The sequence below is a fragment of the Denticeps clupeoides genome, chromosome 3 (assembly GCF_900700375.1).
Source record: "Denticeps clupeoides chromosome 3, fDenClu1.1, whole genome shotgun sequence".
In the NCBI taxonomy this organism is placed as follows: Eukaryota; Metazoa; Chordata; class Actinopteri; order Clupeiformes; family Denticipitidae; genus Denticeps; species Denticeps clupeoides.
This window is the reverse complement of record NC_041709.1, coordinates 35,128,319-35,155,236: the sequence shown is the minus strand read 5'-3', so window position 1 is coordinate 35,155,236 and position 26,918 is coordinate 35,128,319. Positions and strand designations below refer to the sequence as shown.

The following is a 26,918-nucleotide window of genomic DNA, read 5'->3' as shown; positions in this document are numbered from 1 at the left end:
GCGCTGGATTAAAGAACAGGTAGCAGAGCTCTTAAAACCAGGAAGTCTGATAATGGTTTTTGTTCTAAAGATAAGACGTATTAAATGAACGAATGATAACATTTCCATCTTCTTCTTCTACTTCCGTCTTCTCCTGCTACTGTCCTATAAACCTTCCATTTCTCTCTCATTGGTACCCGCCTGCCACTCTTCTCTACCCGTCCCACCCTCTCTTACACATGTCCCAAGTATCTAAACTCCTCCACCTTCACCAGCTCTACTCCCCGTAACCCGGCCATCCTGCTCTTCTCCCTCACATCCACACACATGTATTCTGTCCCAGTCCTACTGACCTTCATGTCTCTCCTTTGTGGGATATTGGAAGAAATATTTAATAAAACAGTGAATATGAGTCTTGTAGAGCTGTGAGTTACAGGATTCTGTCTCTTTCTCACAGTGTGACAGCTGCTGCAGTGACCATGATAAAAATCTCCTCTTTTACTTCTCTTCTCATTCTGATCTCCATCCAAGGTCAGTCTCTTATTTACTGACATTTACTTACGTGTCTGTTTATTTATTTGATCTTTATCTCCATGTTTGTTTCAGGTGGTGTTGGTCAGATGTGGGGTGTACAGTACAGCGCTAGATCTATCTGTGCTTTAGAGGAAACATCAGCTGTGATGTCCTGCAACTACACTTACCCCCCTGGACTTACAGTGATAGAAGCGTTTTGGTCTGTACATAATCGGGTTGCATGGGACACTTTTGAATTTACTGAATATATTATCGCTAGAAACCATCTGTATTCAGACGACAATGACGAAGTTTATGCAGACTGTGAATATTACAAAAAATGGTGCTCCCTCAACATATCAAGGCTGATTAAAGGTGATCCGCAGGAGTACAGCTGCACCATCGAAACCTATGAAGGAAGTTTGGTTGGTCGACCAGGAATCATGTTGTCAGTAACAGGTAAAGTCTTTAATCAACTCATGCTGTACAAGAAAAGCATTTTTATTTCTCTCGATTCATTCATAAATTACTCTCATGTAAATGTGCTGATGTATTTTTCTTCAGTCTCTTATTTATGACATTGAATCTGGTGTCAGTTTTATTATTTTACTGGAATCAGTGAACAAATCCACCAGCAGACCAACAGTGACACGGTTATTTCTTCACTATTTAGATGTAAGTAGATGAAAGTCAAGTTAATAGTTGAAGTTGGACATTTTTCACCAGACTGCTTCCTGCAGGCATCTGACCATCTCCACCGCCAGATACTGATGTTCTTTTGGTGGCACCTTTTGCATTGTGGATGCTGTTCCACCCAAACCAAGACCCCCTCTGTAGGACCCGCCCAACAAAAACCTGCTATCTGAGTTCTGCCTTAACTTCTGCTGCTACCATCGCTGGGTCCCATTTCTAAAGCTGGTGCACATGATTCCTTGAGAGACGTATCTAGTCCTTTATAGACTCATTTGTAGAGGCAGAGCAAGATCTCCATTCCCATACAGCTCCATGCTGCTGAGGTATCTTGTCTCTCCAGCCACTCAGACGGTGAGACCTCATAAAAATGCAGAAAGTAAAAGTGGAAGCAGCACAGCTTTAACTGTCCAAAGTGAGCAGTGGACTAGTGTGCAAGGCTTGTGATGTTGGTTAATAATAATGTGAATAATGTGTTTGCTTCAGGTTCGTCCTCCTGGTCACCAGCCTCACCGTGATCACATGACAGGAATGTCCATCTTATTTAACATCGAGTATTTCTGCTTTATTTTAATTCTTAGATCTGCAGGTGGAAATTGTTGGTGCAGCAACACAAGGAAATTATGTAAGACTTGTGTGTAAAACCTCCTGCTATCTGAGTAGCAGCCCTACATACTCATGGAAGAAGAACGGAGAACTTTTAGAGAAGAAACCCACCAAGAACAATGAACTGCTGCTCCACCAAGTCAGCAGTGAGGATGGGGGCAGATACTTCTGTGCTGTTAAAGGCCATGAGGACCTGTCTTCTGCTGAAGTGGAACTCAGTGTCAGATGTCAGTAGAACTTTCAACTTCACATAATGAAGATAGATCACTGCGTATGTTCCATACGTGCAGAAAACACTGAAACACCCAGATTTTATTTCAGATTCACCCAAGAACACCACAGTGCTGATCAGTGCTCAGTGTCTATAAATCTGGTATTAAAAAGCAGAATTGTTTCTCCACAGCGACTCCCCCTGTGTTTCTATATGCAGTAAGAGTAGCTGTGGCTTCATCTTGTATCATCTCTGGTTTCTTCATATGGTGAGAAGAACCTGCACTGTACATGCAGCTCCTACTACATTATGGACGTGTGCTGATCTGTTCAGGACTTTTCACTCCTGCCTCTATTTTAAATGCAGGTGCTGTAAGAGAGACAGAAAGACGAGGAGAGAAGCTGCTGAGGTACGACGGTACAGAACTTCATCATTACAGACCAAGATGGAGACAGAGTTTTAATCTAGAGATCATCTAGAGTCATTCAGAAGTACAGAATTGTTGAAACATTTTACGTGCTCCTTGTTTTTTTAGAAAACTGATGATTATGAGAACGTCCAGTATGAAGAAGACAAAAGTGACCAGATGAGCTCAGTCTACCAGAGTCTAAACCTCAACACCACCGGACATGATGATGTTATCAGAGTTTACATCCTCAAACCAACAAGACAGCAGCATAGACTCCTCAACAACTTTATTACTAAATACTCTTAAAAATAGATTCTGTCAAAGCAAAACTAATTTTTAATACATAAATCCACACGCACTTCCATTCCAAGCTGGTTTTATCTATGCTCGATATCTTCTCTGCTGAGGTAAAGGGTCACTTTCCTCTTTATGGATTAAGTCCTAGACTAAAGGAGAACTAGACATGGAGGACTGGACTTAATACATGAACAGGAAACAGACCAGAAAGACAGAATTCAAGGCAGGTAAATAGAAGAACTTGTATCCAAAATATCTTTTTGCAATAAAGCATTATTTGCATTTACCAAACTTGTTCATTTTATATGATTTAAAATATACTCTCTGCTGGTCTAAACCCTCCATCTGATGGTGAGAGTTGGGGCAGTGGTGGCCTAGCGGGTAAGGAAGTAAAAGGTTGCAGGTTCGAATCCAGAACCACCAAAGAGGTCCTCTTGATGAAGGTACCATCCCCACACTCTTCACCCGGCCTGTCATGGTGTCCACTGTCACCAAGGGTGATGGTTAAATACAGAGGACACGTTAACAAATCTTCACCAACAGGTGGGCTTCAGGGGTGGATATTCTAAAAGATCTCCTGAAGGTGTCTCCTGTTGTCTAGAACATAGAGAGATGGGCACAGAAATATATTTTACATTTACAGCATTTATCAGACGCCCTTATCCAGAGCAACTTCCAATCAGGGACAGTCCCCCCCAGGAGACACTCAGGGTCACATGACTTGCTCATGCTAGAAAGCAAGATTTGAACCTGAAAATGTCACAATCACAACATTCGGAGCTCTGTTCGCTACTTCTCATTGATCTCCAGCCAGACGGCACGGAAACTCTCCTTGACCCTGAAGCCCAGCGATGTGAATAGCCAGTAGGAGGCGCTGTTCCCCTCCTCCACGAAACAGTAGACCGGATATCCCAGCTCCATAAGCCTCTCCGCCATGCGGCTCACCAGTGTGTTGGCGTAGCCCTTTCTCCGGTGTTGGTCCAGACAGGAAGTCGTGTCGACATTTTTCCAGACAAAATAAAATGAATCCGAGTCTTGTGTGACGGAACTAAAAAATACCCCAAACATTTCTGCCATTTTTCACCAAGCAACTGCAATGCTTCACATGTTTGGAAGCCATGATGGTCGGTGGAGATAATGTGTAATGGGAGGGGGCGGGAAATTCTCTCGGTGGAAAAAGCATGAGAAACGGGAGGTAACCTTTCCCCTTATGACATCATAAGGGGACAATTTCCAGATCCGACCGTCGCTCTTGCCCTCTGAGCGGTGAAACAGAATGACCAAAACACTCATTTCTAGTCACTGCAGGACTATAGACAGGCTGGGGCGAACTCGTATTAATATTAAACCATCTCACAAAGTCACATTATCATAATAGGGGACCCTTAAACAGCAAGTCAACGGTCAGATCTTGAAGTTTTTGAACCACAAAAAAAAAATAAGTGTAAATATCTGAGGTACTTTGATTCTAAATTGAGGTATTAAACGACTCAGTCCAGTCTCCAAAATAGTAAGAAGGATGAACCACCAATTAAATCGTTCACATCCAAAGCTCCTCTAATGAGTAGGTGAGCACCACAGCTGGACCACGTATGAACTTATGGAGGAGGCGCTATGAAATGAAAATACTCCTGAAACAGGATGATACTTTACCAGTTTTCGGTTGAGAAACCTTGTGTCCTGGATTCCTGATGATGGGACTTACCACCGACCTAGAAAACAAAGAAGGAAAGAGGCCTATCAATTTTTTTTATCTCACATGCATGCTGATCGGATAGATGCGACAGTCCAGATCAGACATGATCTCAGAATTCTGGAGACGGTCACAGGAACATCTCGCAGAGTAAGGCCGTCCTCCTCAGGACTGTAGCAAGGAGTCACCACAGAGGATACGGATGCAACTGGAACTGCCCCAGCAGCTACTTTCTCCACATCCCTGGTAACATAAGACTTGATCATTTCATTTTATTTTACACCATCTATCAGACGTACGAACCACAATCAGTTTCACTCAGTTTAGACACCTTATCTACTCTCAGCCGCACGTCATCAGCAGCTGCTGCACCACCAGATGTGGACATCACCTCAGGTGCATGCGCAGAAGAGGCAGGCGCCGATCTCACAGCTGAGCGGTCGAACATAAAAGTGTCAGATAACCCGACGGCATCTTGATACTTACGGGTTTGAGCTCGAATAACGACACACGCAGAAAAGACTGAAGCCAAATTTGAGTCCACGTCTGTAACAGGCATGGGTACGTCTACGACTTCCGGAACTGGAAGAACCTTTTCCTCCAGCGACATCATTCCCCAAAAGAAAGGAAACTCCTTTCACCGGAAGCCGAGAACAAACCGCAACCCTGAAAACACCAGAGACCAACTCGCTTTTTAAGTGTGTGCAACGGGGCTCTAGTCAACCCCATTTCAATTCCGACGTGCTGGTGCAGGGAATCACAGCAACTCTCCGTAGAGAAGGGGAGAACAGAATCTAGAATAAAAGATTGTGCGGCATCAGTATCATGCAGAATTTTGATAGCCACGTCATCTTCCACACGGCCAGTAAGCGCACTGTTCCACTTAAAATAAATGGCTCATAACCAGGATCAATTTCATCATTAATGTTGTCCAAAGTGAACGTGTGCACCAGCCCAACATTCTTTGGGAGTGATTTTGACGATGCTAGATTATTTTTCTGTAAACGAGGACATGCAGCAATTAAATGACCCGGCTCATGACAATAAAAACACCCACGAGGGTCTTTGGAGGGTGAAGATTTTCGGGAAATCCTCCAGCTTTGTTTCGGGCTGGAAGGTGGCGAGCGAATGCAGCGTGAGGGAGACGAAGAGAATGGGACGAAGACACTTGTGTGTCAGAACATACTGATCAGCACAAACAGCAGCTTGAGCCAAAGTGGTCACCTGTCGATCATGCAGATAGGTAGCGACAGCATCAGGAACCCAGTTTTTAAACTCCTCCAACAGTTCTAACTCTCTCAACTGTTCGCGGGATGTAACGTGCTCTGATGTACAACAGTGGTCTAACAGGTTCTCCTTCTCACGTGCAAATTCAACATACGTAATTCGTCATTTTTACTCAGTCGACGGAATTTTTGTCTGTATGCTTCAGGTACCAGTTCAGTTTTAACAGTACTGTAGTTCGAACTCTGCTCAACTGTGAGGGCAGAATAAACCTGAGCTTTACCAGACAACACACACTGTAACAGGAGACTCCAGACACCAGTTGGCCATTTTAATGTAATGGCAACCCTCTCAAAATGACTAAAATATCAAACCCATGATCCCCTGGATCAGAAGAAGTCGGGTCAACAGGAGGGACGTGAGGAGGAGACACAGGTGGAACAGAGACGGGGGAAAACACCTACAACCGCCCGAACTACGGCGTCTTTTCTAGCAGACAATTCTAATTGTAATTTCTTTAAAATGAAATCCCGCTCTTCCCTTTCGCGCTGACTTTCATATTCCCGGTTCCGCTCTCTCTCGCATTCCTCACACTCTAATTCAATCTCCAATTTACGAATTTGCAACTACTTCTCGATTTCCTTCTCATCACGGCCGCACATCACGGCTGTCACGTTCAGATCTCCACTTGGCTGCTTCATATTGCATCTGACGTTCCAGAAAAGAATATTCACGCATCTTTAATTCAATTTCAGAGACGCTACTGGCTGCAGATTGCGGGGACGCCGGACCCTCGGTTCATGCCACAATGACATTAATGCCCAGTAAACCTCGTTCTACAGCTTTAAACAGAGATTCCTTCAACTTTTTATCTTCGCTTGTTAATTCAATCGTGTAATTTTGTGCAATTTGCAACAAGTTCTCTTTGGTGCAACGCGACAAGTTCGTACGAAGGGCTCTGAATAAACTCGTCTGCCAATGACATGTTACCAAGAGACATGGGCGGAACGTTATGCAGCACCAAAAAGATAAGGCTGTGAAAGGAGTAAAACGTGCGCTTTTTCCACCACCTGTCAACGCAACAACGTATGGGAACCCTAAACCTGCCTAACACGATCACACTAAATAAACCTTCTCTTCTTCAAAGAGTGTTACCAATTGTAGGAGTGACAGGAAAAGCCATGTGATTGGATGATGTGACCAAATGAGCGAGTGTATATTGAGAATAGAAGGGGGCCAAGGACAGCGCCTTGTGGAACCCCTGTGGTTTGGGCAGTCTACGTCTTGTCTTCTGGTCACAATCCTTCACTTCCCAACAACATTCTCTCCTCACACCACATCCTATCTTCACCAACAACATTCTTCTCTCACACCAACATTCTCCTCTTGTCCCAAAGCAGCCACCATTTTGAGTCCCCTTCCTTATTACAGCCCACCAATCATGGCAGGAAGTGGGAGGAGTCCAATCATGGGCTGATGAGGAGCCACCCTGCAACATTACAGAGACAGAAAGAGAGAGAGAGACACACACACACACACACACACAACAGAAAACACCCATAGTCTGCCTTGATTCACCCAAAAAAACTAAAAGGCCTGTGACAAGGAGTCAGCAAAAACATTGTCCATCCCACATTTGTATTTGATTTCGATATTGAAACAGTGTAAAACCAAGGACCAGCGCATAATACGCCTATTTGTGTTTTTCATCCGAGATAAAAACACCAGGGGATTGTGGTCAGTAAAAACTAAAACAGGTTGTGTGGTGGACCCAATGTATACTTCGAAATGTTGCAATGCTTAAATCAGTGCTAGCGCCTCTTTTTCTATGGTGCTGTAGTTCACCTGATGTTTTAAGAACTTTTTTGAGAAGCAGCAGATGGTATGATCAACTCCATCCGCATCTTCCTGTAACAGCACAGCCCCAGCTCCAACAGCACTGGCATCCACCTCCAGTTTGAAAGGGCACTGGAAGTCAGGAGCAGCAAGAACAGGGGTACTGCAGAGAAGGGTTTTCACAGACATAAAAGCATTCTGGCATTCATCGTTCCAACTAAACTGTACTCTGCCTCGCAGCAGGTCAGTTAAAGGACACACTACCTCCGAAAAGTTTACAAAAAGCCCGGTAGTATCCAGCCATTCCCAAAAATCGGCGCAGTTCCCTTTTCGACGTGGGAACTGGGAAGGCAAGAATGGCCTGAATCTTGGCCATCACAGGTTTTACCTGGCCTTGACCCACCTCTTTACCCAGGTAAGTCACAGTGGCTTTGCCGAACTCACACTTCGCCAAGTTCTAAGTCAGCGATGCATCCTGCAGCGTCTTGAGCACAGCAGTCAGAGTGTGGATATGCTCGGACCATGTGGACGAATAGACAATAATGTCATCTAAATAAGCGTCGTTAATTCCACAAAGCACTTTAGACATTAGATGCTGAAAAGTCGCTGCCGCATTACGTAACCCTTTCACGCATCCCAAAAGGCATCCCAAAAGGCATAACCGTATTTTGTAAGAAATTATCTGGTGTGACGAAAGCAGAGATTTCAGAAGCTTGGGGAGTGAACGGAACTTGCCAGTAACCACGAAGCAAGTCTAATTTACTGACTATATGAGCCGAACCAACCCTATCAACACAATCTTCCATTCGGGGCAATGGAAATGAATCTAGTCTAGTTACTGCATTTACTTTTCTGTAATCAGTACAGAAACGAACTGTACCATCAGGTTTAGGTACTAGCAGACAGGGACTACTCCATGGACTACAGATTGGCACGGAGAACCCATGTTCCAACAAATAATCGACCTCAGACTGCATTACTGTACTCTTAGTGGGATTTAGTCTGTACGGGTGCTGTCTGATTGATGTTGGTGAAAATGGCCCAATGTCATTGTAGTACGGAACATGTGAAACAATGTCTTATATGTCCGAATTAACCTCATAACCTGCTCCCGTTTGTTAAGAGGCAAATGTGACAGATGAGCAACTAAGTTTTGCAAGTAACCCATCCTCCTCGGGAGAATATACATCCAGCAGGGGCATAGAAGCCATAACATATTAGCTCCTTTTCTCAGTGGATCTACATTGCAACACAGGACATCACGGTCTCTGATAACGTATTTCTTGAGCATGTTCACATGACATACACGCATTTCACGTTTTCAGTCAGTTGTGCGAATAATGTAATCAGTGCCACTTAACTGGGACTCCACCGCATAAGGGCCTGAGAATTTTGCTTGGAGAGCAGACCCCATTAGTAGTAATAAAATCAGAACCCTATCACCCAGCTGAAAAGATCGAGAGACTGCTTTCTGATCATATCGGGCTTTCATAGACCCTTGTGCATGTTGTAAGGAAGCTCGAGCGGTAGCACAAGCATTATGAAGCCGTTCCCGAAAGGAACTGACATGATCCAGCACATTAGTCTCTGTAAATGGTTCAGCTACCCAGGCTTCTTTAAGCAGCTTGAGCGAACCACGCACGGTGTGACCGAATACAAGGTCAGCAGGACTGAATCCAAAGGACTCCTGAACAGTTTAATGAATGGCAAATAGTGGGAGACCCTCATCCCATTCTTTAGCCAAAGCTAAGCAATAAGTACGGTGCATGGACTTGAGTTTAGTGAAAACGTTCTAATGCTCCTTGCGACTGAGGATGGTAAGCACTTGATACCAGATGGTTTATTTGTAATTCCTCCAAAACGTGCTTAAAAAGGCGAGACAGGAAATTCGAACCTTGGTCCTTTTGGACCAATTTTGGAAGTCCAAAAGTAGAAAAGAACTTCACTAAGGCCCTCACTATATTCTTAGCCTTTAGTGAGCATAACGGAACTGCTTCCGGGAAACGTGTGGCACTACACATTATCGTCAGCAAGTATTTAAAACCTGTTTTGGTACGAGGAAGTGGACCAACACAATCTAAAATTATCTTCGAAAATGGTTCGGTGAGGACAGGCACAGGACAGAGTGGCGCAGGCGGAATTGACTTGTTCGGTTTACCAGCCAATTGACAAACGTGACACGATCGACAATATTGAGCAACATCGGATTTCAACCCAGGCCAAAAGAAATGGCGTAAATCCGGTTATATGTTTTTGTTACTCCCAAGTGTCCAGACATCACGTTGTCGTGCCCTAAACACAGTACCTGAGACCGAAACTTAAGAGGAACCACCACTTGATATACTGAATTCCAACCTACATCATCAGCAGTTGGAGGAGTCCACTTCCTCATCAAGATCCCTTTATCCCAGAAAAAGGCCACTGAATTTGCAGTTATGTTGGCCTTCTCAACAACAGCCGAACGACACTGCGTTAAAGTAGAGTCTTCTCGCTGCTCCTGAGACATAAGCGTTTTACTTACAGGCAGCGACATTGTCTCATCACCCTGGACATTAACAGCGCGCGTCCGCGGCAGTCCCTCCACCACTCCGCCGTCTGATGGCGCAGCACGGGAGACCGGAGGGTCAGAAACAGCCATAAACGTATCATACAAATCATCCGTACTCCGCCGGCGTGCCTGCGCTCGGGTGACTGCACAAGCAGGGAAAACTGACTCATAACCCGGCACCACTGAAGAGGGTGGAACCGCAGTTTACGATTCTGTTTGAGGAGGTGACAGGACAGACTTGGAAGCCAATTCAAGTTCAAGACGTTTTAATTCTAAGTCTCGTTCTTGACGTACACGCTCAAACTGGCGTTCGCGATCACGTTCTGCCAATTCCTTGAGTTGTAGCTGATAGTCTAGTTCCTTCTCACGCAGCCCACGAGCTTCTCGGTCAGCCCGAAGTTTTGCTGCTTCAAGCTGCATCTGCTTCTCTTGCAGTGACCTTTCCTTTAACCAAATTTCACTAGAAAAATCTCGCCGGACTCTTCCAAGCCCTCAGCCGAGAGTGGACTAACGGATTTACCACACGGAACCCCCTTTTCCTCCAACGCGATTTTTAATGCTTTTATTAATAAATCCTTCAACTTTCTATCGGCGCTGGTAATGGGAACGCCATAGAAGTCAGCTACACCCAATAGCTCCTTTGTTAACTCTGCTAGCATCTCATCGGAAGGGAACTGAACAAAACCCTCAAAAGCTGTAGCCATAGTGACCAGTAATTCTAACCCCTCACAGCAAAATATAAATTGAAATACTTCGTGAAACCACCAATACAATAAGAAAAACACTACACAGAACTAACTACAACAGCACACTGGGTTGTATACCAGAGTCAGTCTGCTCCTGTGGGATCCTAGGAACTCCAGCTCCTAATCTACCTAACCAGTCAGCTGAGATCTAACTAGTCTTCGGGGAAGTTACCAGTTTTAGGCACCTTTAAACGCAAGCTCGCAACATTTCCAGTCTCTGACTGAGACAGAAATGCTCGACGCGTACCTCCCCCTGGATTTTTCCCCAAAAACAACAAACAAACATAACAACCAGAGTCCGTTGGAAGGACCCGCTCAAGGCAGAATCCAGCTGGACAGCTCTACCTAACCTGAGTTCACAAGAAAACCCACATAAACAGAAAAAAACTCAAACTCACCCAGATGAGAACAGCCGGCAAGGTCCACAGCCTACACGATATCTTACCTACGCGATAGGAGATCCCGGACGAGCCCCCAAAATTTGTTACGTCTCCGGTCTAGGGTCAGGGACATAACAAATGGGACATAGGAGCAGAAACTCCAAAATGACGCGACAACACATAAGGCTAATAGTTTATTACAAACAAGGACATTGAAACAACAAAACACACACAAAACATGTCTGGGCAGTCGAAGTCTTGTCTTCTGGTTACAATCCTTCACTTCCCAACAACATTCTTCTGTCACACCAACATTCTCCTTTGACCCAAAGCAGCCGCCATTTTGAGTCCCCTTCCTTATTACAGCCCACCAATCATGGCAGGAAGTCCAATCATGGGCTAATGAGGAGCCACCCTGCAACATTACAGAGACAGAAAGAGAGAGAGAAACACACACACACACACACCCACACACACACAACAGAAAACACCCATAGTCTGCCACGGGACGTCACAGACAAGCAGAGATCCCCATTAACACGCCTGACATGAAGCACCCAGGGACCTAAAAGTAAGATTTAGTGTTTAGTGACTTTATGTTGGTAAGTAAGATGTGTAGAGTTAGCGTAGCGCCGTCAGGTTAGTGTGACCAGGTCTCCTCTGTTCCCCGAACACGTCAGGCCGGGTTTTCACGCTTGTCTGGGTTTTTGAGGTGGAGATACAGACAGCTGTGAGGAAGATGAAGAATGGAAAGGCTGTTGTTCAGTACAGTCTTGGAAAGAGCGAGGATCCAGATGAGCTGCAGTAACTGCAGAGTGTTGAAGCTGATCAGTGGATTTCTTCACGTTGTTCTCGTAGAACAATTAAAGTTGATGTCACATTCAACACTAAAAATGAGGGGGACGTTCCGGACAAAACAGAGAAGTAAGAAACACACGTCAGTTCATCTGCACGCTAATAACCTGAGATTAAAAAGTGTTAACCACACAGTGCAGTTGGTATGGAGAGCTGCACCTTCATCTACATTCACCATCAGAAGACGATTCACTTCACATCTGGTAAGAACATCTTCCCACTTAAAAAATAATCTATAGTTTAAAATATCAAAGTACTTGAAGTCAGGAAGTCTGATAATGGTTTTTGTTCTAAAGATAAGATGTATTAAATGAACAAATAATCGAACATTTCCATCTTCTTCTTCTACTTCCGTCTTCTCCTGCTACTGTCCTGTAAACCTTCCATTTCACTCTCATTGGTACCCGCCTGCCACTCTTCTCCACCCGTCCCACCCTCTCTTACACACGTCCCAAGTATCTAAACTCCTCCACCTTCACCAGCTCTACTCCCCGTAACCCGGCCATCCTGCTCTTCTCCCTCACATCCACACACATGTATTCTGTCCCAGTCCTACTGACCTTCATGACTCTCCTTTGTGGGATATTGGAAGAAATATTTAATAAAACAGTGAATATGAGTCTTGTAGAGCTGTGAGGAACAGGATTCTGTCTCTTTCTCACAGTGTGACGGATGCTGCAGTGACCATGATAAAAATCTCCTCTTTTACTTCTCTTCTCATTCTGATCTCCATCCAAGGTCAGTCTCTTATTTACTGACATTTACTTACGTGTCTGTTTATTTATTTGATCTTTATCTTCATGTTTGTTTCAGGTGGTGTTGGTCAGATGTGGGATGTACAGTACAACACTAGATCTATCTGTGCTTTAGAGGAAACATCAGCTGTGATGTCCTGCAGCTACACTTACCCCCCTGGACTTACAGTGATAGAAGTGTTTTGGACTGAATATGGACAGGTTCCATGGTATAGACGGAGAGAATATATTGATCTTTCTCAGCATCCAAACTACAAAGGCCGAGTTCATTCAGACTGTGGAGATAAAAAAAGTCGGAGCTCCCTCAACATAACAAGGCTGAATAAAAGTGATGAGCAGGAGTACATCTGCAGAATTATAACCAATGAAGAAGAAGAAAAATGGGCCGGACGACCAGGAATCATGTTGTCAGTAACAGGTAAAGTCTTTAATGAACTCATGCTGTACAAGAAAAGCATTTTTTATTTCTCTCGATTCATTCATAAATTACTGTCATGTAAATGTGCTGATGCATTTTTCTTCAGTCTCTTATTTATGACCAGCAGACCAACAGTGACACGGTTATTTCTTCACTGTTTAGATGTATGGAGGTGAAAGTCAAGTTAATAGTTGAATTTAGACATTTTTCACCAGGCTGCTTCCTGCAGGCATCTGACCATCTCCACCGCCAGATACTGATGTTCTTTTGGTGTCACCTTTTGCATTGTGGATGCTGTTCCACCCAAACCAAGACCCCCCCTGTAGGACCCGCCCCACAAAGTCCTGCTATCTGAGTTCTGCCTTAACTTCTGCTGCTACCATCGCTGTGTCCCATTTCTAAAGCTGGTGCACAGGATTCCTTGAGAGACGTATCTAGTCCTTTATAGACTCATTTGTAGAGGCAGAGCAAGATCTCAATTCCCATACAGCTCCATGCTGCTGAGGTATCTTGTCTCTCCAGCCACTCAGAGTTGGAGGGTGAGACCTCATAAAAATGCAGAAAGTAAAAGTGGAAGCAACACAGCTTTAACTGTCCAAAGTGAGCAGTGGACTAGTGTGCAAGGCTTGTGAATAATGTGTTTGCTTCAGGTTCATCCTCCTGGTCACCAGCCTCACCGTGATCACATGACAGGAATGTCCATCTTATTTAACATCGAGTATTTCTGTTTTATTTTAATTCTTAGATCTGCAGGTGGAAATTGTTGGTGCAGCAACAGAAGGAAATGATGTAAGACTTGTGTGTAAAACCTCCTGCTATCTGAGTAGCAGCCCTACATACTCATGGAAGAAGAACGGAGAACCTTTAGAGAAGGAACCCACCAAGAACAATGAACTGCTGCTCCACCCAGTCAGCAGGGAGGATGGGGGCAGATACTCCTGTGCTGTTAAAGGCCATGAGGACCTGTCTTCTGCTGAAGTGGAGCTCAGTGTCAGATGTCAGTAGATCTTTCAACTTCACATGATGAAGATAGATCAGTGCGTGTGTTCCATATGTGCAGAAAACATTGAAACAGATTTTATTTCAGATTCTCCCAAGAACACCAGAGTACTGGGTGATCCACCTGCTGAGATACCTGAAGGAGGTTCAGTGACTCTGAGCTGCAGCAGTGATGCCAACCCTCCAGTGAAGAACTACACCTGGTTTAAGGAGAACATAGCTTCTCCAGTAGCAGCAGGACAGAACTACACCATCACTATCTTCACCTCTGCTCAGGTTGGACTGTATTCCTGCCAGGCGAGGAATGAAGTAGGACTTCAGAACTCTACTGCTGTTCCACTAACGGTTCATGGTTCTGGTGCAGATCTCTTTCTATCTGGTTCTGATCAGTGCTCAGTGTCTATAAATCTGGTATTAAAAAGCAGAATTGTTTCTCCACAGCGACTCCCCCTGTGTTTCTATATGCAGTAAGAGTAGCTGTGGCTTCATCTTGTATCATCTCTGGTTTCTTCATATGGTGAGAAGAACCTGCAGTGAACATGCAGGTCCAACTACATGAAGGACGTGTGCTGATCTGTTCAGGACTTTTCACTCCTGCCTCTATTTTAAATGCAGGTGCTGTAAGAGAGACAGAAAGACGAGGAGAGAAGCTGCTGAGGTACGACGGTACAGAACTTCATCATTACAGACCAAGATGGAGACAGAGAATGTTAATCTAGAGATCATCTAGAGTCATTCAGAAGTACCGATTTGTTGAATCATTTTACGTGCTCCTTGTTTTTTAGAAAACTGATGATAATGAGAACGTCCAGTATGAAGAAGACAAAAGCGACCAGATAAGCTCAGTCTACCAGAGTCTAAACCTCAACACCACCGGACATGATGATGTTTATCAGAGTTTACATCCTCAAACCAACAAGACAGCAGCATAGACTCCTCAACAACTTTATTACTAAATACTCTTAAAAATAGATTCTGTCAAAGCAAAACTAATTTTTAATACATAAATCCACACGCACTTCCATTCCAAGCTGGTTTTATCTATGCTCGATATCTTCTCTGCTGAGGTAAAGGGTCACTTTCCTCTTTATAGATTAAGTCCTAGACTAAAGGAGAACTAGACATGGAGGACTGGACTTAATACATAAACAGGAAACAGACCAGAAAGACAGAATTCAAGGCAGGAAAATAGAAGAACTTGTATCCAAAATATCTTTTTGCAATAAAGCATTATTTGCATTTAACTTGTTCATTTTATATGATTTAAAATATTCTCTCTGCTGGTCTAAACCCGCCATCTGATGGTGACAGTTGGGGCAGTGGTGGCCTAGTGGGTAAGGAAGCAAAAGGTTGCAGGTTCGAATCCAGAACCGCCAAGGAGCCACTGAGGTCCCCTTGATGAAGGTACCGTCCCCACACACTGCTCCTCGGGCGCCTGTCATGGTGTCCACTGTCACCAAGGGTGATGGTTAAATACAGAGGACACGTTAACAAATCTTCACTTTCACCAACAGGTGGGCTTCAGGGGTGGATTTTCTAAAAGATCTCCTGAAGGTGTCTCCAGTTGTCTAGAACATATAGAGATGGGTACAGAAATATATTTTACATTTACAGCATTTATCAGACGCCCTTATCCAGAGCGACTTCCAATCAGTAGTTACAGGGACAGTCTCCCTGGAGCAATTTAGGGTTAAGTGTCTTGTTCAGGGACACAATGGTAGTAAGTGGGATTCGAACCCGAGTCTTCTGGTTCATAGGCGAGTGTGTTACCCACTAGGCTACTACCACCCTACAGGGACAGTCCCCCCCAGGAGACACTCAGGGTCACGTGACTTGCTCATGCTAGAAAGCAATATTTGAACCTGAAAAAAGTAATAATCACAGCATCCGGAGCTCTGTTTGCTACTTCTGATTGATCTCCAGCCAGACAGTGCGGAAACTCTCCTTGACCCTGAAGCCCAGCGATGTGAAGAGCCCGTAGGAGGCGCTGTTCCCCTCCTCCACGAAACAGTAGACCGGATATCCCATCTCCAGAAGCCTCTCCGCCATGCGGGTCACCAGCGTCTTGGCGTAGCCCTTTCTCCGGTGTTGAGGCAGGGTGTAGAGAAGCCCCAGGGCCAAGTGGTGGTAGACCAGCACCCAGGAAAGCGGGCCGCCTCCCCCCTCGTCCATCACGCACAGGCTAGGGTGGTTGGAGGGTGGTTTCTTTATTGCACAATTGGTGTCACGAACAGGATCCGCGTGAATCCGGCAGGACCTGACCGGAGTGGCTGATCACCCTCGGTCCCCAAGATCCACCTCCAAAACCTCGTTTTAGAGTTTCAGAGTGACTGGGGCTGCGTTCTTGGCTGATTCTGCTGTATTTTCCTTTTTTTTGTCGTCTGGGGACACGAGCCTGGACTACAGCTTAAAAATGTAATTAAACCTGAAGAATTTAGTAGGTTAATAAATCCAAAACCAAATTGATAAGGGAAATTGCATATTTGCTTGATTCTGCGGTCAACTGAATTAATCCAAGTAAAGGGGTGTCACTTTCCCATTTGTTTAATAGAGTACTCTGACGTGGGGGGGCGAGATCAGGGTTCAAGTCCTGTCAGCAAAAAGATCTTGGAGATCGAGTGTGAGATAAGAACAGGTTACAGTCCTGTGAGTCGAGAGCATGAAGTGTGAGCCTTTTTAACAAGACCAGCAAATCCGTGATAAAACCATTTATCTGTGAGTTAATAAGGCAAGAGCAAAGCGGAAAAAAAACGCCATTACTGCCAGATTCAATTTCGTTATCTGCGAGCTTTCTTAGCAAGAACAGTTGTTAAGAAAGTTAAGCCATGAATTCCCCAGGCAAGATCCAGCAAATCTGTGTGTGTAAAAAAAGAAAGAAATCTCGTGAGCTGTGGGAATGAGACCGGATTTAAAAAATGGGAAAAGTGACACTCGTACTAGTTCTGAACAACAAAAAAAAATGGTGACGTCTGTGTGTGTGTGTGTGTGTGTGTGTGTGTGTGAGTACAGGCCTTCTCTATCCCTCTCTGATGTCTGTGTGTGTGTGTGTGTGTGTGTGTGTGTGTGTGTGAAAGTGCAGATCTCCCTCTCTCTCTCTCTGGTGTGTATGTGTGTGTGTGTGTGTGTGTGAGTACAGGCCTTCTCTATCCCTCTCTGATGTCTGTGTGTGTGTGTGTGTGTGTGTGTGTGTGTGTGTGTGTGTGTGAAAGTGCAGATCTCCCTCTCTCTCTCTGGTGTGTATGTGTGTGTGGTTGTGTGAGTACAGGCCTTCTCTATCCCTCTCTGATGTCTGTGTGTGTGTGTGTGTGTGAAAGTGCAGATCTCCCTCTCTCTCTCTGGTGTGTATGTGTGTGTGTGAGAAAGAGTAAGTTGTGTAAGTTGTGAGTAAGGTGTGTGTTTTCGTGGAGGACCGGAGATCTGATGATTGACTGCAGCGCTGTTAAGAGGCGGGGTTGACGTTTCTCTAACTTCCTGTCTTATACTCGTCATTCTGCTCAACCCTGCACTGTCAGATGTGTGAGTTATCTCTCCTTCTCTCTGGTATGTGTGTGTGGGGCACCTCTCTTTCTCCCTCTCTCTCTCACCCTCTCCCTCTCTCTCTCTCTCTCGCTTTGTTTTGGGACTAAACTCTTAGTAATAGATTTTACCGTCTGGGGCATCAGCACAGTGATTTACAGCGGGTTTCCACTTTACTCAGCTTTAAAGGGAATATTGGAAAATATTTTTCCAAGGTCAGCCCAGAGGGCCCAACTCAGCATGCTGCTGCCACCCCCACTCCACGAAGCGGACACTGGGTACGAGATTTAGTGTGTGTGTGTCCACAATGGACATCCCCAATTGTACTGATAAGGTGAACTTTCTTTGTTATGCTCTTCTAGGCCTGAATTCTTGGACAGTCCACTTGATAAACCTGATTTTGTTCTCTTTCTGCCTACCTGATGCTTCTTCTTGCGTTGGGTATGCATTCTGTGATGCCCACTCCACTTGGAATTGGGTTCTTTGGGTTCTCAGCCCAGACTGCTGAGCTGACTGCTGTCACGTATGCGTGCACTTTAGCTGCAAACAAACTGTTACCGTCTACACTGATTCACATTATGCTTTTGGTGTTGTTTATGACTTTGGTACCCTGAAGAAGTGTTTCTGAAATCTGATTTTGTTCCCAAGACAGATTTCTGTGTGTAAATGTGTGACTTGTACTAACAGCTCTGATCCCATCTCTGCAGGAAAGACTGCAGCATGTTCAGAACTTCTAACTCTGATTCAGGCCAGCTCTGCTTCTTCCACTCAACTCACTTCAGTAGATGATTTCTCTCTGCCTAAAATGCCAATTTATGTTAAATTGACCCATGGATTGGATTGTGTCAAAAGGAGCTCATTGGCAACAGATTTCACTGTTTTTGCACAAAATACTGTCAATCATGTATGATTTGTGTTTCACATAATGTTGGAAAACGGACACAGAACACCAACTCCATCTAGGCCTTTATAGCACATGATGCTGGATTTCATTGAGCTCTCTCCTGCCGAAGGAAAAAAATATTGCTTAGTGATGGTAGATATGTGGTCAAAGTGGGTGGAGGCGTTCCCCACATCTAAAGCTGACGCCTCTGCAGTGGAACGAGCCCTGCTGAGTGAGAATGGCACATTAAAAAACATGCTGGCTAAATGTAGCACAGACACGGGTCTAAATTGGTTTAAAGTTCTCTTGTGTCACGCGAACCGGGACCAGAACGAGAGAGACGTGTAGGAGGAGACGAGAGACGTCGGTGCGGCGGGACGCAGGGAGGCAGGTAAGTTCCTCCGCGTTAATCTGCGAACGTGGACGGCGCGAGCCGCAACACCACACTGATGTTGTCGTTCGCGTTATAAGACACAAGACGGGGCAGGACAGGGCGACAGGAAGGAGTTCGTGGATCAGGAGAACAGAGAGGACAGGTACGGTCTTACTGGGTTGAAGGTTTTCGGGGCCGAGTCGAATGGTGTGCGTCATTCAATGACTGAGCAGTTGGCAGCTGCTCTCCAGCCTAATATATAGGAGTCACGTTACCTCGTTTCCATGTTACTCCCGGTCACGGAGTACCGGGTGCCAACTAGTGCTTCCTGATGCCGTATTAAACATGCTTACAGGTCTCTCATACAAGTGATGGAATCATGTGACACCTTGATGTACATGAGAATGAGAGAAAGCAGCAGAACTGGCTTGAGTCTATATGAAATCTTGTTTGCAATGCCACCAAACACAGGTCTTTCTCCCCCCAGAAGGACATTTTCGTTGTACACTGCCCTATGTGTTAATTACATGTCTCTCACCAAACGTATGTCAGATATTCATTCCCAGTTGTTGCTGCCCTTCCACAACTAGCTGAGATCCAACTCCATCACTTCCTGAATGGGACCCTTCCAGATCCTGCTGACAACCCACACAGCAGTCATGATCGCAGACAGAGCCACGTGGATCCCCGCGTCCCACAGTAAGAGGGTTCCAGCACCACCAGAAGGCCCTCCAACCCGGGCAGACAACGAACCCGAGCAAGATAAGTAAAGAAACCTGGGTCCTTACTGCAACACGTAGCGTGCCAAGCTACCAACCCAGCTCATCATGGATCAACCTCGCCCCTGGCACCCAACCTTGCCCCTGAGAGGCTCCTCATCAGCATTATCATTATACTCCCCATCCTTCTGTGGCATGAACACTTCAACCAGCCGACGGCTAGCCCCACCTCTGTCCCCACCAACTCTACCCCCTACTTGAGCTCAAACCCTCTTCTGTTTCCTGTCCTCTCACAAAGGAAGACAACTGCCGAAGTGCCAACTAGTGCTTCCTGATGCCGTATTAAACATGCTTACAGGTCTCTCATACAAGTGTGCTTCCCCATTATTTCTTCATCCACCATTTCAGTTCCACTGAATGGACTTATTGTAGCTGTACTGATGTCCCGTTTTCTATTAATTTATGCCAGGAACCTGTGAATGTCACTAGCAAGCCCACACATCTGTCTCCCTTGGTGTTAGTGTTGTCTCTAGCCTAACTACTCACGACTATTTTGATTTGATCACAGGAATATCTGGCCACACTAATAACTATTTGCAGAAACTACTGATGAAACTGTAAAATCTGATTGCATTGTATGTTTGGAACCTCGCCCATTGTTGAAGGTTGTTCACACTCCACCTGACCTGAATTTGACCTGTCTTATGACTCAAGATAACCTTAAACCTGTTTTTGATGCTGAAGTAGCTCATAACAATTTTACATATTTTGTTCCATGTTGGTATTATGTATTATGCATTGTGTATTGTGCATCCATTCATAATCTGCCTTTATCTAGTTTTCCTGTAGCCGCATCCTGTACATGAGCCCCCTCACTTATGGCCTTGCAGAAACGCATTGCTGTTGATATGTTATTACCAGAGAAAAGTGGAAAAGTGGATCATTTTCGGCGACCAATGGTGCTCCTTTATCCCCAACAACATGGCTCCCCTGGGGCAGCCGACTCGTGCAGTAGATAACCTCAGAACCCTCAGTGCTAGATTGAAAACTGCAACCACTGGACATCCAGGGTATGGCCATTGAGGCAGTGGAGAGCTACAAGTACCTTGGTGTTCACCTGAACAATAAACTGGACTGGACTCATAACACGAATGCACTTTATAAAAAAGGGCAGAGCAGGCTGTACCTGCTGCGGAGACTCAGGTCTTTTGGAGTACAGGGGCCACTCCTGAAGACTTTTTATGACTCTGTAGTGGCATCAGCCATCTTTCACGGTGTGGTCTGCTGGGGTAGCAGCATCTCTTCTGGGGACAGGAAGAGGCTGAACAGGCTGATCCAGAAGGCCAGCTCAGTTCTAGGATGCCCTCTGGACCCAGTGGAGGTGGTGAGTGACAGGAGAATGGTGGACAACATCTCCCACCCCATGCAGGAGACCCTGACAGCACTGAGCAGCTCCTTCAGTGGCAGGCTGCAGCACCACGATGTGGGAAGGAGAGGTTCAGAAGGTCTTTTCTTCCAACCGCTGTCAGACTCTATAACCTAACAGCTGACCACACATATACAAACACACACACTTGGGCACATTCTGTTCAATTGTTAACTGTTTAAATTGTAAATTTGTACATATATACAGATACATATTTATCTTATTTTTTTGTGATGCTATTACCTCTGTTTTTGCTGCTATTACCTTCTGCTTCTGTCCACTTTCTGCCGTGACAAGTGCAATTTCCCACTTGTGGGACTAATAAAGGTTTATCTTATCTTATCTTATCTTATCTTATCTTAAAGAACACTAGAATATGTCTGGGAAATATAAAAATCTAGCTGTCTCCATTTGCATGGCCCTTGCCATATTTCCCTGTTTTAATTCTATGCAGATGCTGTTGCATCCCCTGTCTTAGAGCATTGTTAGTCAGGATTATTGATACCACCTTAGATCAAAAAGTTCCCCACCTTCTCTATTCCCAACAGAACCCCAACAGACCCCAGAGACCTGATGACAATGATGTAACTCTTGTTTATAGTGATCAATCCTGCTTTGAATCTGACTCCTTCTCGGATTCCTCCTCCGAGACCCTCGCTCCCTTAACTACGCTCCTGAGACCTTGACCCATGAAAAACGACCTTCGCCTGCCCCCGACTCTGAGAATTGCCTGATCCTCTTGAAAGTCTGAATTGAACTTCGCGGCCACGACTTCTGCCTGTTAATGACCCTGAGCCTGCCTGATCCTTTGATTAAGACGAAATCCATGCTCCCCTAGCTTCCTGCCACCCAAGACATCCTTGCGTCCAGTCCACGCTCCCGGACCATCCTGAAACCCGCCATCTTCCGATTCTCCTCTGCCCCGGTAATTCCCACGGATCCCGGCTTCACTCCCCGCCGAGCTACAGCACGTCCACTGCTTCCTCCCCATCCTCATTCCCCGCCAGTCTCTCCCTCACAGACCAAACGCCCCCGGTCCTCCTCCCCAGCTCGTATAGTGTCCTCTCCCGGTGCAACGGCTTGTTCCCCAGCACATAGCATGTCTGCAAGTGCGTCACAGAATTCACCCAGTGACAACAACTGCCTGTGATGAGTTACCTTATACCCTTGCTGGAATGATATACTTTGATGTTTCTGGTTGTATGTTATGTTACTTCATTATTTTGCATTACTTTACTGCTTGCCTTAAAATCAAATCTTATTATTATCATTACGATTCTTTGATTTTTGTGTTATTATGTACTTATGTAATTATGTACTCCTCACCTTGCGTTTAGGTCATATACATTTATGTGCCTATTGTGGTGATCATGATAATGATCAAAAGGGGGGAGTGTGAAAGAAAAAATGTGTGGGACTGGACTTTTCACGAGTCATGTGAAATTCACCTTTGGTCATAGAATGTCTTGGCTACTGCAGAGCCAGTCAGAAAACAACTGTATGCCACTTTAAACCTTGGTGATGTACAAGGCTAAGCGTATTATGACCAGCATCGGCAGAAACCGGGAACAGATGAAGAGAATCCAGAAGAAGAGGTGGACGGGGACGAGGAGGAAGACACGGGCCAAACCAAAGTACAACAAAAGTGTGTTTATTTACTGTGTGGTACGTGATATAAACCACCAAACCAACTAGTGCTGTACACACCATCATAAAACCTACAACCAAACACACACCAGCACATAGCCAGACACGCTAACAAAGAATCCACACACACGTAGACGAGTCATGCAGCAGCTCGACTGAAGGTCTTCAACCTTCCCAGGTTCTCCCACACCGCCCCTCTGCTACGTTCCCTCCACTGGCTCCCAGTAGCTGCACGCATCAGGTGCAAAATACTGATACTGACCTACAAAGCCAAACATGGAGTAGCACCATCCTACCTCACAGCCCTTATTACACCTCGCACTGCACCTCGTATACTCCGAGCCTCCAGTACTGCTCGCCTGGTCCCTCCATCTCTGAAGGTACAAGGAAGACGCTCATCTAGACTCTTCTCCGTCTTGGCCCCTCGGTGGTGGAATGAACTTCCAGCTCAGTCACTGAGCACCTTCACACGGCAGCTCAAGACCTTCCTCTTTAGAGAATATTTAGATGAACTTGGAACCTTCTTCTTGTCTGACTTCTGTATAGAAACTAGAACAGAGTGAATAAAAAGGTTGTATTCATAGTTGGGGGTCCTGGTGAACCAGAACTGATCACTTATATCCATGGTGACATGGAAGCACGTTGTAAGTCGCTCTGGTTAAAAAAATTGTTTAAAAAAAATAGTGAAGTGATTGTCACATGTGATACACAGCAGCACAGCACACGGTGCACACATTTGTCCTCTGTATTTAACCCATCACCCTGAGTGAGCAGTGGGCAGCCATGACAGGCGCCCGGGGAGCAGTGTGTGGGGACGGTGCTTTGCTCAGTGGCACCTCAGAGGCACCTTGGCGGATCGGGATTCGAACTGGCAACCTTCTGATTACGGGGCCACTTCCTTAACCGCTAGGCCACCGCTGCCCGTCTGCCAAATACCTTAAATGTAAATGTAAATGAGGGGACACATAGAAGGGAGAGCAACACTAAAGATAAGAAAGAAGCACAATGAACAACAATTCCAACTCCGACTCTCTCTCACTCCACTCCAAACTCCTCTGTGAGCACTAAGCCACCATCTTCCTGTTTCAGGCCAGGGACCGAACAGTAAGACTTTGTGTTTAGTGACTTTAGTTACAATTTGCCTACCAACCCAGTCGATGTACAGAAGACACCATCTCACATCTCCTCCACACAGCACTCACCCACCTGGACACTCGGAAGGGAAATTATGTTAAAATAAACTTCATTGACTACAGTTCAGCATTTAACACGATAATCCCTTCTACACTCACCACCAAGCTGGAGCACCTGGGACTCAGATCATCTCTCTGTCAGTGGATCTCCAACTTCCTAACCGGGAGACCACAGGCAGTAAGGATGGGTGGACATGTCTCAACCTCCATCACCCTCAGCACTGGAGCCCCCCAGGGCTGTGTTTTGAGCCCCCTGCTGTACTCCCTGTACACCCATGACTGTACAGCCACTACTAACTCCACCACCATCATCAAGTTTGCTGACGACACCGTCGTGGTGGGCCTGATCTCTGACAACGACGAGACGGCCTACCTGGAGGAGGTGGGAAATCTGGTGAACTGGTGCCAGAGGCACAATCTCCACCTGAACGTCAGCAAGACCTGAGCCACCCCAACAATGGACTCTTCTCTCTGCTGCGATCAGGGAAGTCCAACACAGAGAGAATGAGGAGGAGCCATCATCTTGCAGGCTATAAGAGCTCTCAACAACCACAAAACTACATAGAACTCCAATCCACTCCAGCACTTTCACTTTCAATCACTCTGGACTCTTTGCACAAAATCACTTTGCATGAAATCTCTGCGCTTTTTACTCTTTTTTTTTGCTTTTTTAATCTTATACATTGACTTTCACTCATTTGCACACCTTCACGCTACCTGTTACACATATTTTTTGTTAAAGACATAAAAGTGTAATATTTGGTTATGTTTGCAATATTTGCAGTACTGTGGTCTGTACAGTCGCTAAAGCATTTCACTACATATCATACCGTGTATGACTGCGTATGTGACAAATAAAATTTGAATTGGAATTATGTTGGTAAGTAAGTTGTGTAGAGTTAGCGTAGGGCCGTCAGGTCTGGCATCACATTCAACACTAAAAATGAGAGGGACGTTCTGGACAAAACAGAGAAGTAAGAAACACACGTCAATTCATCTGCATGCTAATAACTTGAGATAAAAACGTGTTAACCACACAGTGCAGTTGGTGTGGAGAGCTGCACCTTCATCTACATTCACCATCAGAAGACAATTCACTTCACATCTGGTAAGAACATCTTCTCACTTAAAAAATAACCTGTAGTTTAAAATATCAAAGTACTTGAAGTCAGGAAGTCTGATAATGGTTTTTGTTCTAAAGATAAGACGTATTAAATGAACGAATAATAAGAACATTTCCATCTTCTTCTTCTACTTCCGTCTTCTCCTGCTACTGTCCTGTAAACCTTCCATTTCACTCTCATTGGTACCCGCCTGCCACTCTTCTCCACCCGTCCCACCCTCTCTTACACACGTCCCAAGTATCTAAACTCCTCCACCTTCACCAGCTCTACTCCCCGTAACCCGGCCATCCTGCTCTTCTCCCTCACATCCACACACATGTATACTGACCTTCATGACATGAAGAAATATTTAATAAAACAGTAAATATGAGTCTTGTAGAGCTGTGAGTTACAGGATTCTGTCTCTTTCTCACAGTGTGACGGATGCTGCAGTGACCATGATAAAAATCTCCTCTTTTACTTCTCTTCTCATTCTGATCTCCATCCAAGGTCAGTCTCTTTTTTACTGACATTTACTTACGTGTCTATTTATTTATTTGATCTTTATCTCCATGTTTGTTTCAGGTGGTGTTGGTCAGATGTGGGGTGTACAGTACAACACTAGATCTATCTGTGCTTTAGAGGGAACATCAGCTGTGATGTCCTGCAGCTACACTTACCCCCCTGGACTTACAGTGAAGGAAGTGTTTTGGACTAAATATGGATGGGTTCCATGGTATGGACGGAGAGAATATATTGATCTCTCTCAGCATCCAAACTACAAAGACCGAGTTCATGCATACTGTGAATATAAAAAAAGTCGGTGCTCCCTCAACATAACAAGGCTGAATAAAAGTGATGCGCATGAGTACATCTGCAGAATTATAACCTATAAAGACGGAGAAAAATGGGCCGGTCGACCAGAAATCATGTTGTCAGTAACAGGTAAAGTCTTTAATCAACTCATGCTGTACAAGAAAAGCATTTTTTATTTCTCTCGATTCATTCATAAATTACTGTCATGTAAATGTGCTGATGTATTTTTCTTCAGTCTCTTATTTATGACGTTGAATCTGGTGTCAGTTTTATTATTTTACTGGAATCAGAGAACAAATCCACCAGCAGACCAACAGCGACACGGTTATTTCTTCACTATTTAGATGTATGGAGATGAAAGTCAAGTTATAGTTGAAGTTGGACATTTTTCACCAGACTGCTTCCTGCAGGCATCTGACCATCTCCACCGCCAGATACTGATGTTCTTTTGGTGTCACCTTTTGCATTGTGGATGCTGTTCCACCCAAACCAAGACCCCCCCTGTAGGACCCGCCCCACAAAGTCCTGCCTTAACTTCTGCTGCTACCATCGCTGGGCCCCATTTCTAAAGCTGGTGCACATGATTCCTTGAGAGACGTATCTAGTCCTTTATAGGCTCATTTGTAGAGGCAGAGCAAGATCTCCATTCCCATACAGCTCCATGCTGCTGAGGTATCTTGTCTCTCCAGCCACTCAGAGTTGGAGGGTGAGACCTCATAAAAAAACAGAAAGTAAAAGTGGAAGCAGCACAGCTTCAACTGTCCAAAGTGAGCAGTGGACCAGTGTGCAAGGCTTGTGATGTTGGTTAAGAATAATGTGAACTAGAAACGAAAGTTCCAGAGGAAATTTTGATGGGCCTGTCCGGGTGTTTTTCGTAGGAGCGCGGGCATAACCTCCTGAGCTGGTCTCAGCTGTGACATCAGGCGGTGTTATTAAAGTAGGGTGGTAGGGTGGTAGTAGTATTTCTGCTACCATTGTGTCCCTAAATTGCTCCAGGGAGACTGTCCCTGTAAAACTGATTGTAAGTCGCTCTGGATAAGGGCGTCTGATAAATGCTGTAAATGTAAATGTAAATGTAAAGTA

The 26,918-nt window shown here is 45.1% G+C and overlaps 2 protein-coding genes across 2 annotated transcripts in view; one reads left to right on the top strand and one right to left on the bottom strand.

The window, feature by feature from the left end:
- Positions 1 to 11,743: 11,743 nt before the first annotated feature.
- On the top strand, positions 11,744 to 15,230 carry LOC114785479 (B-cell receptor CD22-like). The gene is made up of 7 exons (XM_028971756.1): positions 11,744 to 11,771; positions 11,813 to 11,936; positions 13,988 to 14,157; positions 14,248 to 14,517; positions 14,601 to 14,676; positions 14,775 to 14,817; positions 14,945 to 15,230. Exons 1-7 carry the CDS (start codon positions 11,744 to 11,746, stop codon positions 15,089 to 15,091), a joined length of 858 nt encoding a protein of 285 aa, XP_028827589.1. The 3' UTR covers positions 15,092 to 15,230.
- The window catches only part of LOC114785789 (glycine N-acyltransferase-like protein 3), a 35,775-nt gene continuing 23,503 nt past the window's right edge, over positions 14,647 to 26,918 (bottom strand). Inside the window, exon 9 of the transcript XR_003749098.1 lies at positions 14,647 to 14,777. The gene's annotated coding sequence lies outside the window, so the exon portion shown is untranslated. The remainder of the gene's footprint in view (positions 14,778 to 26,918) is intronic.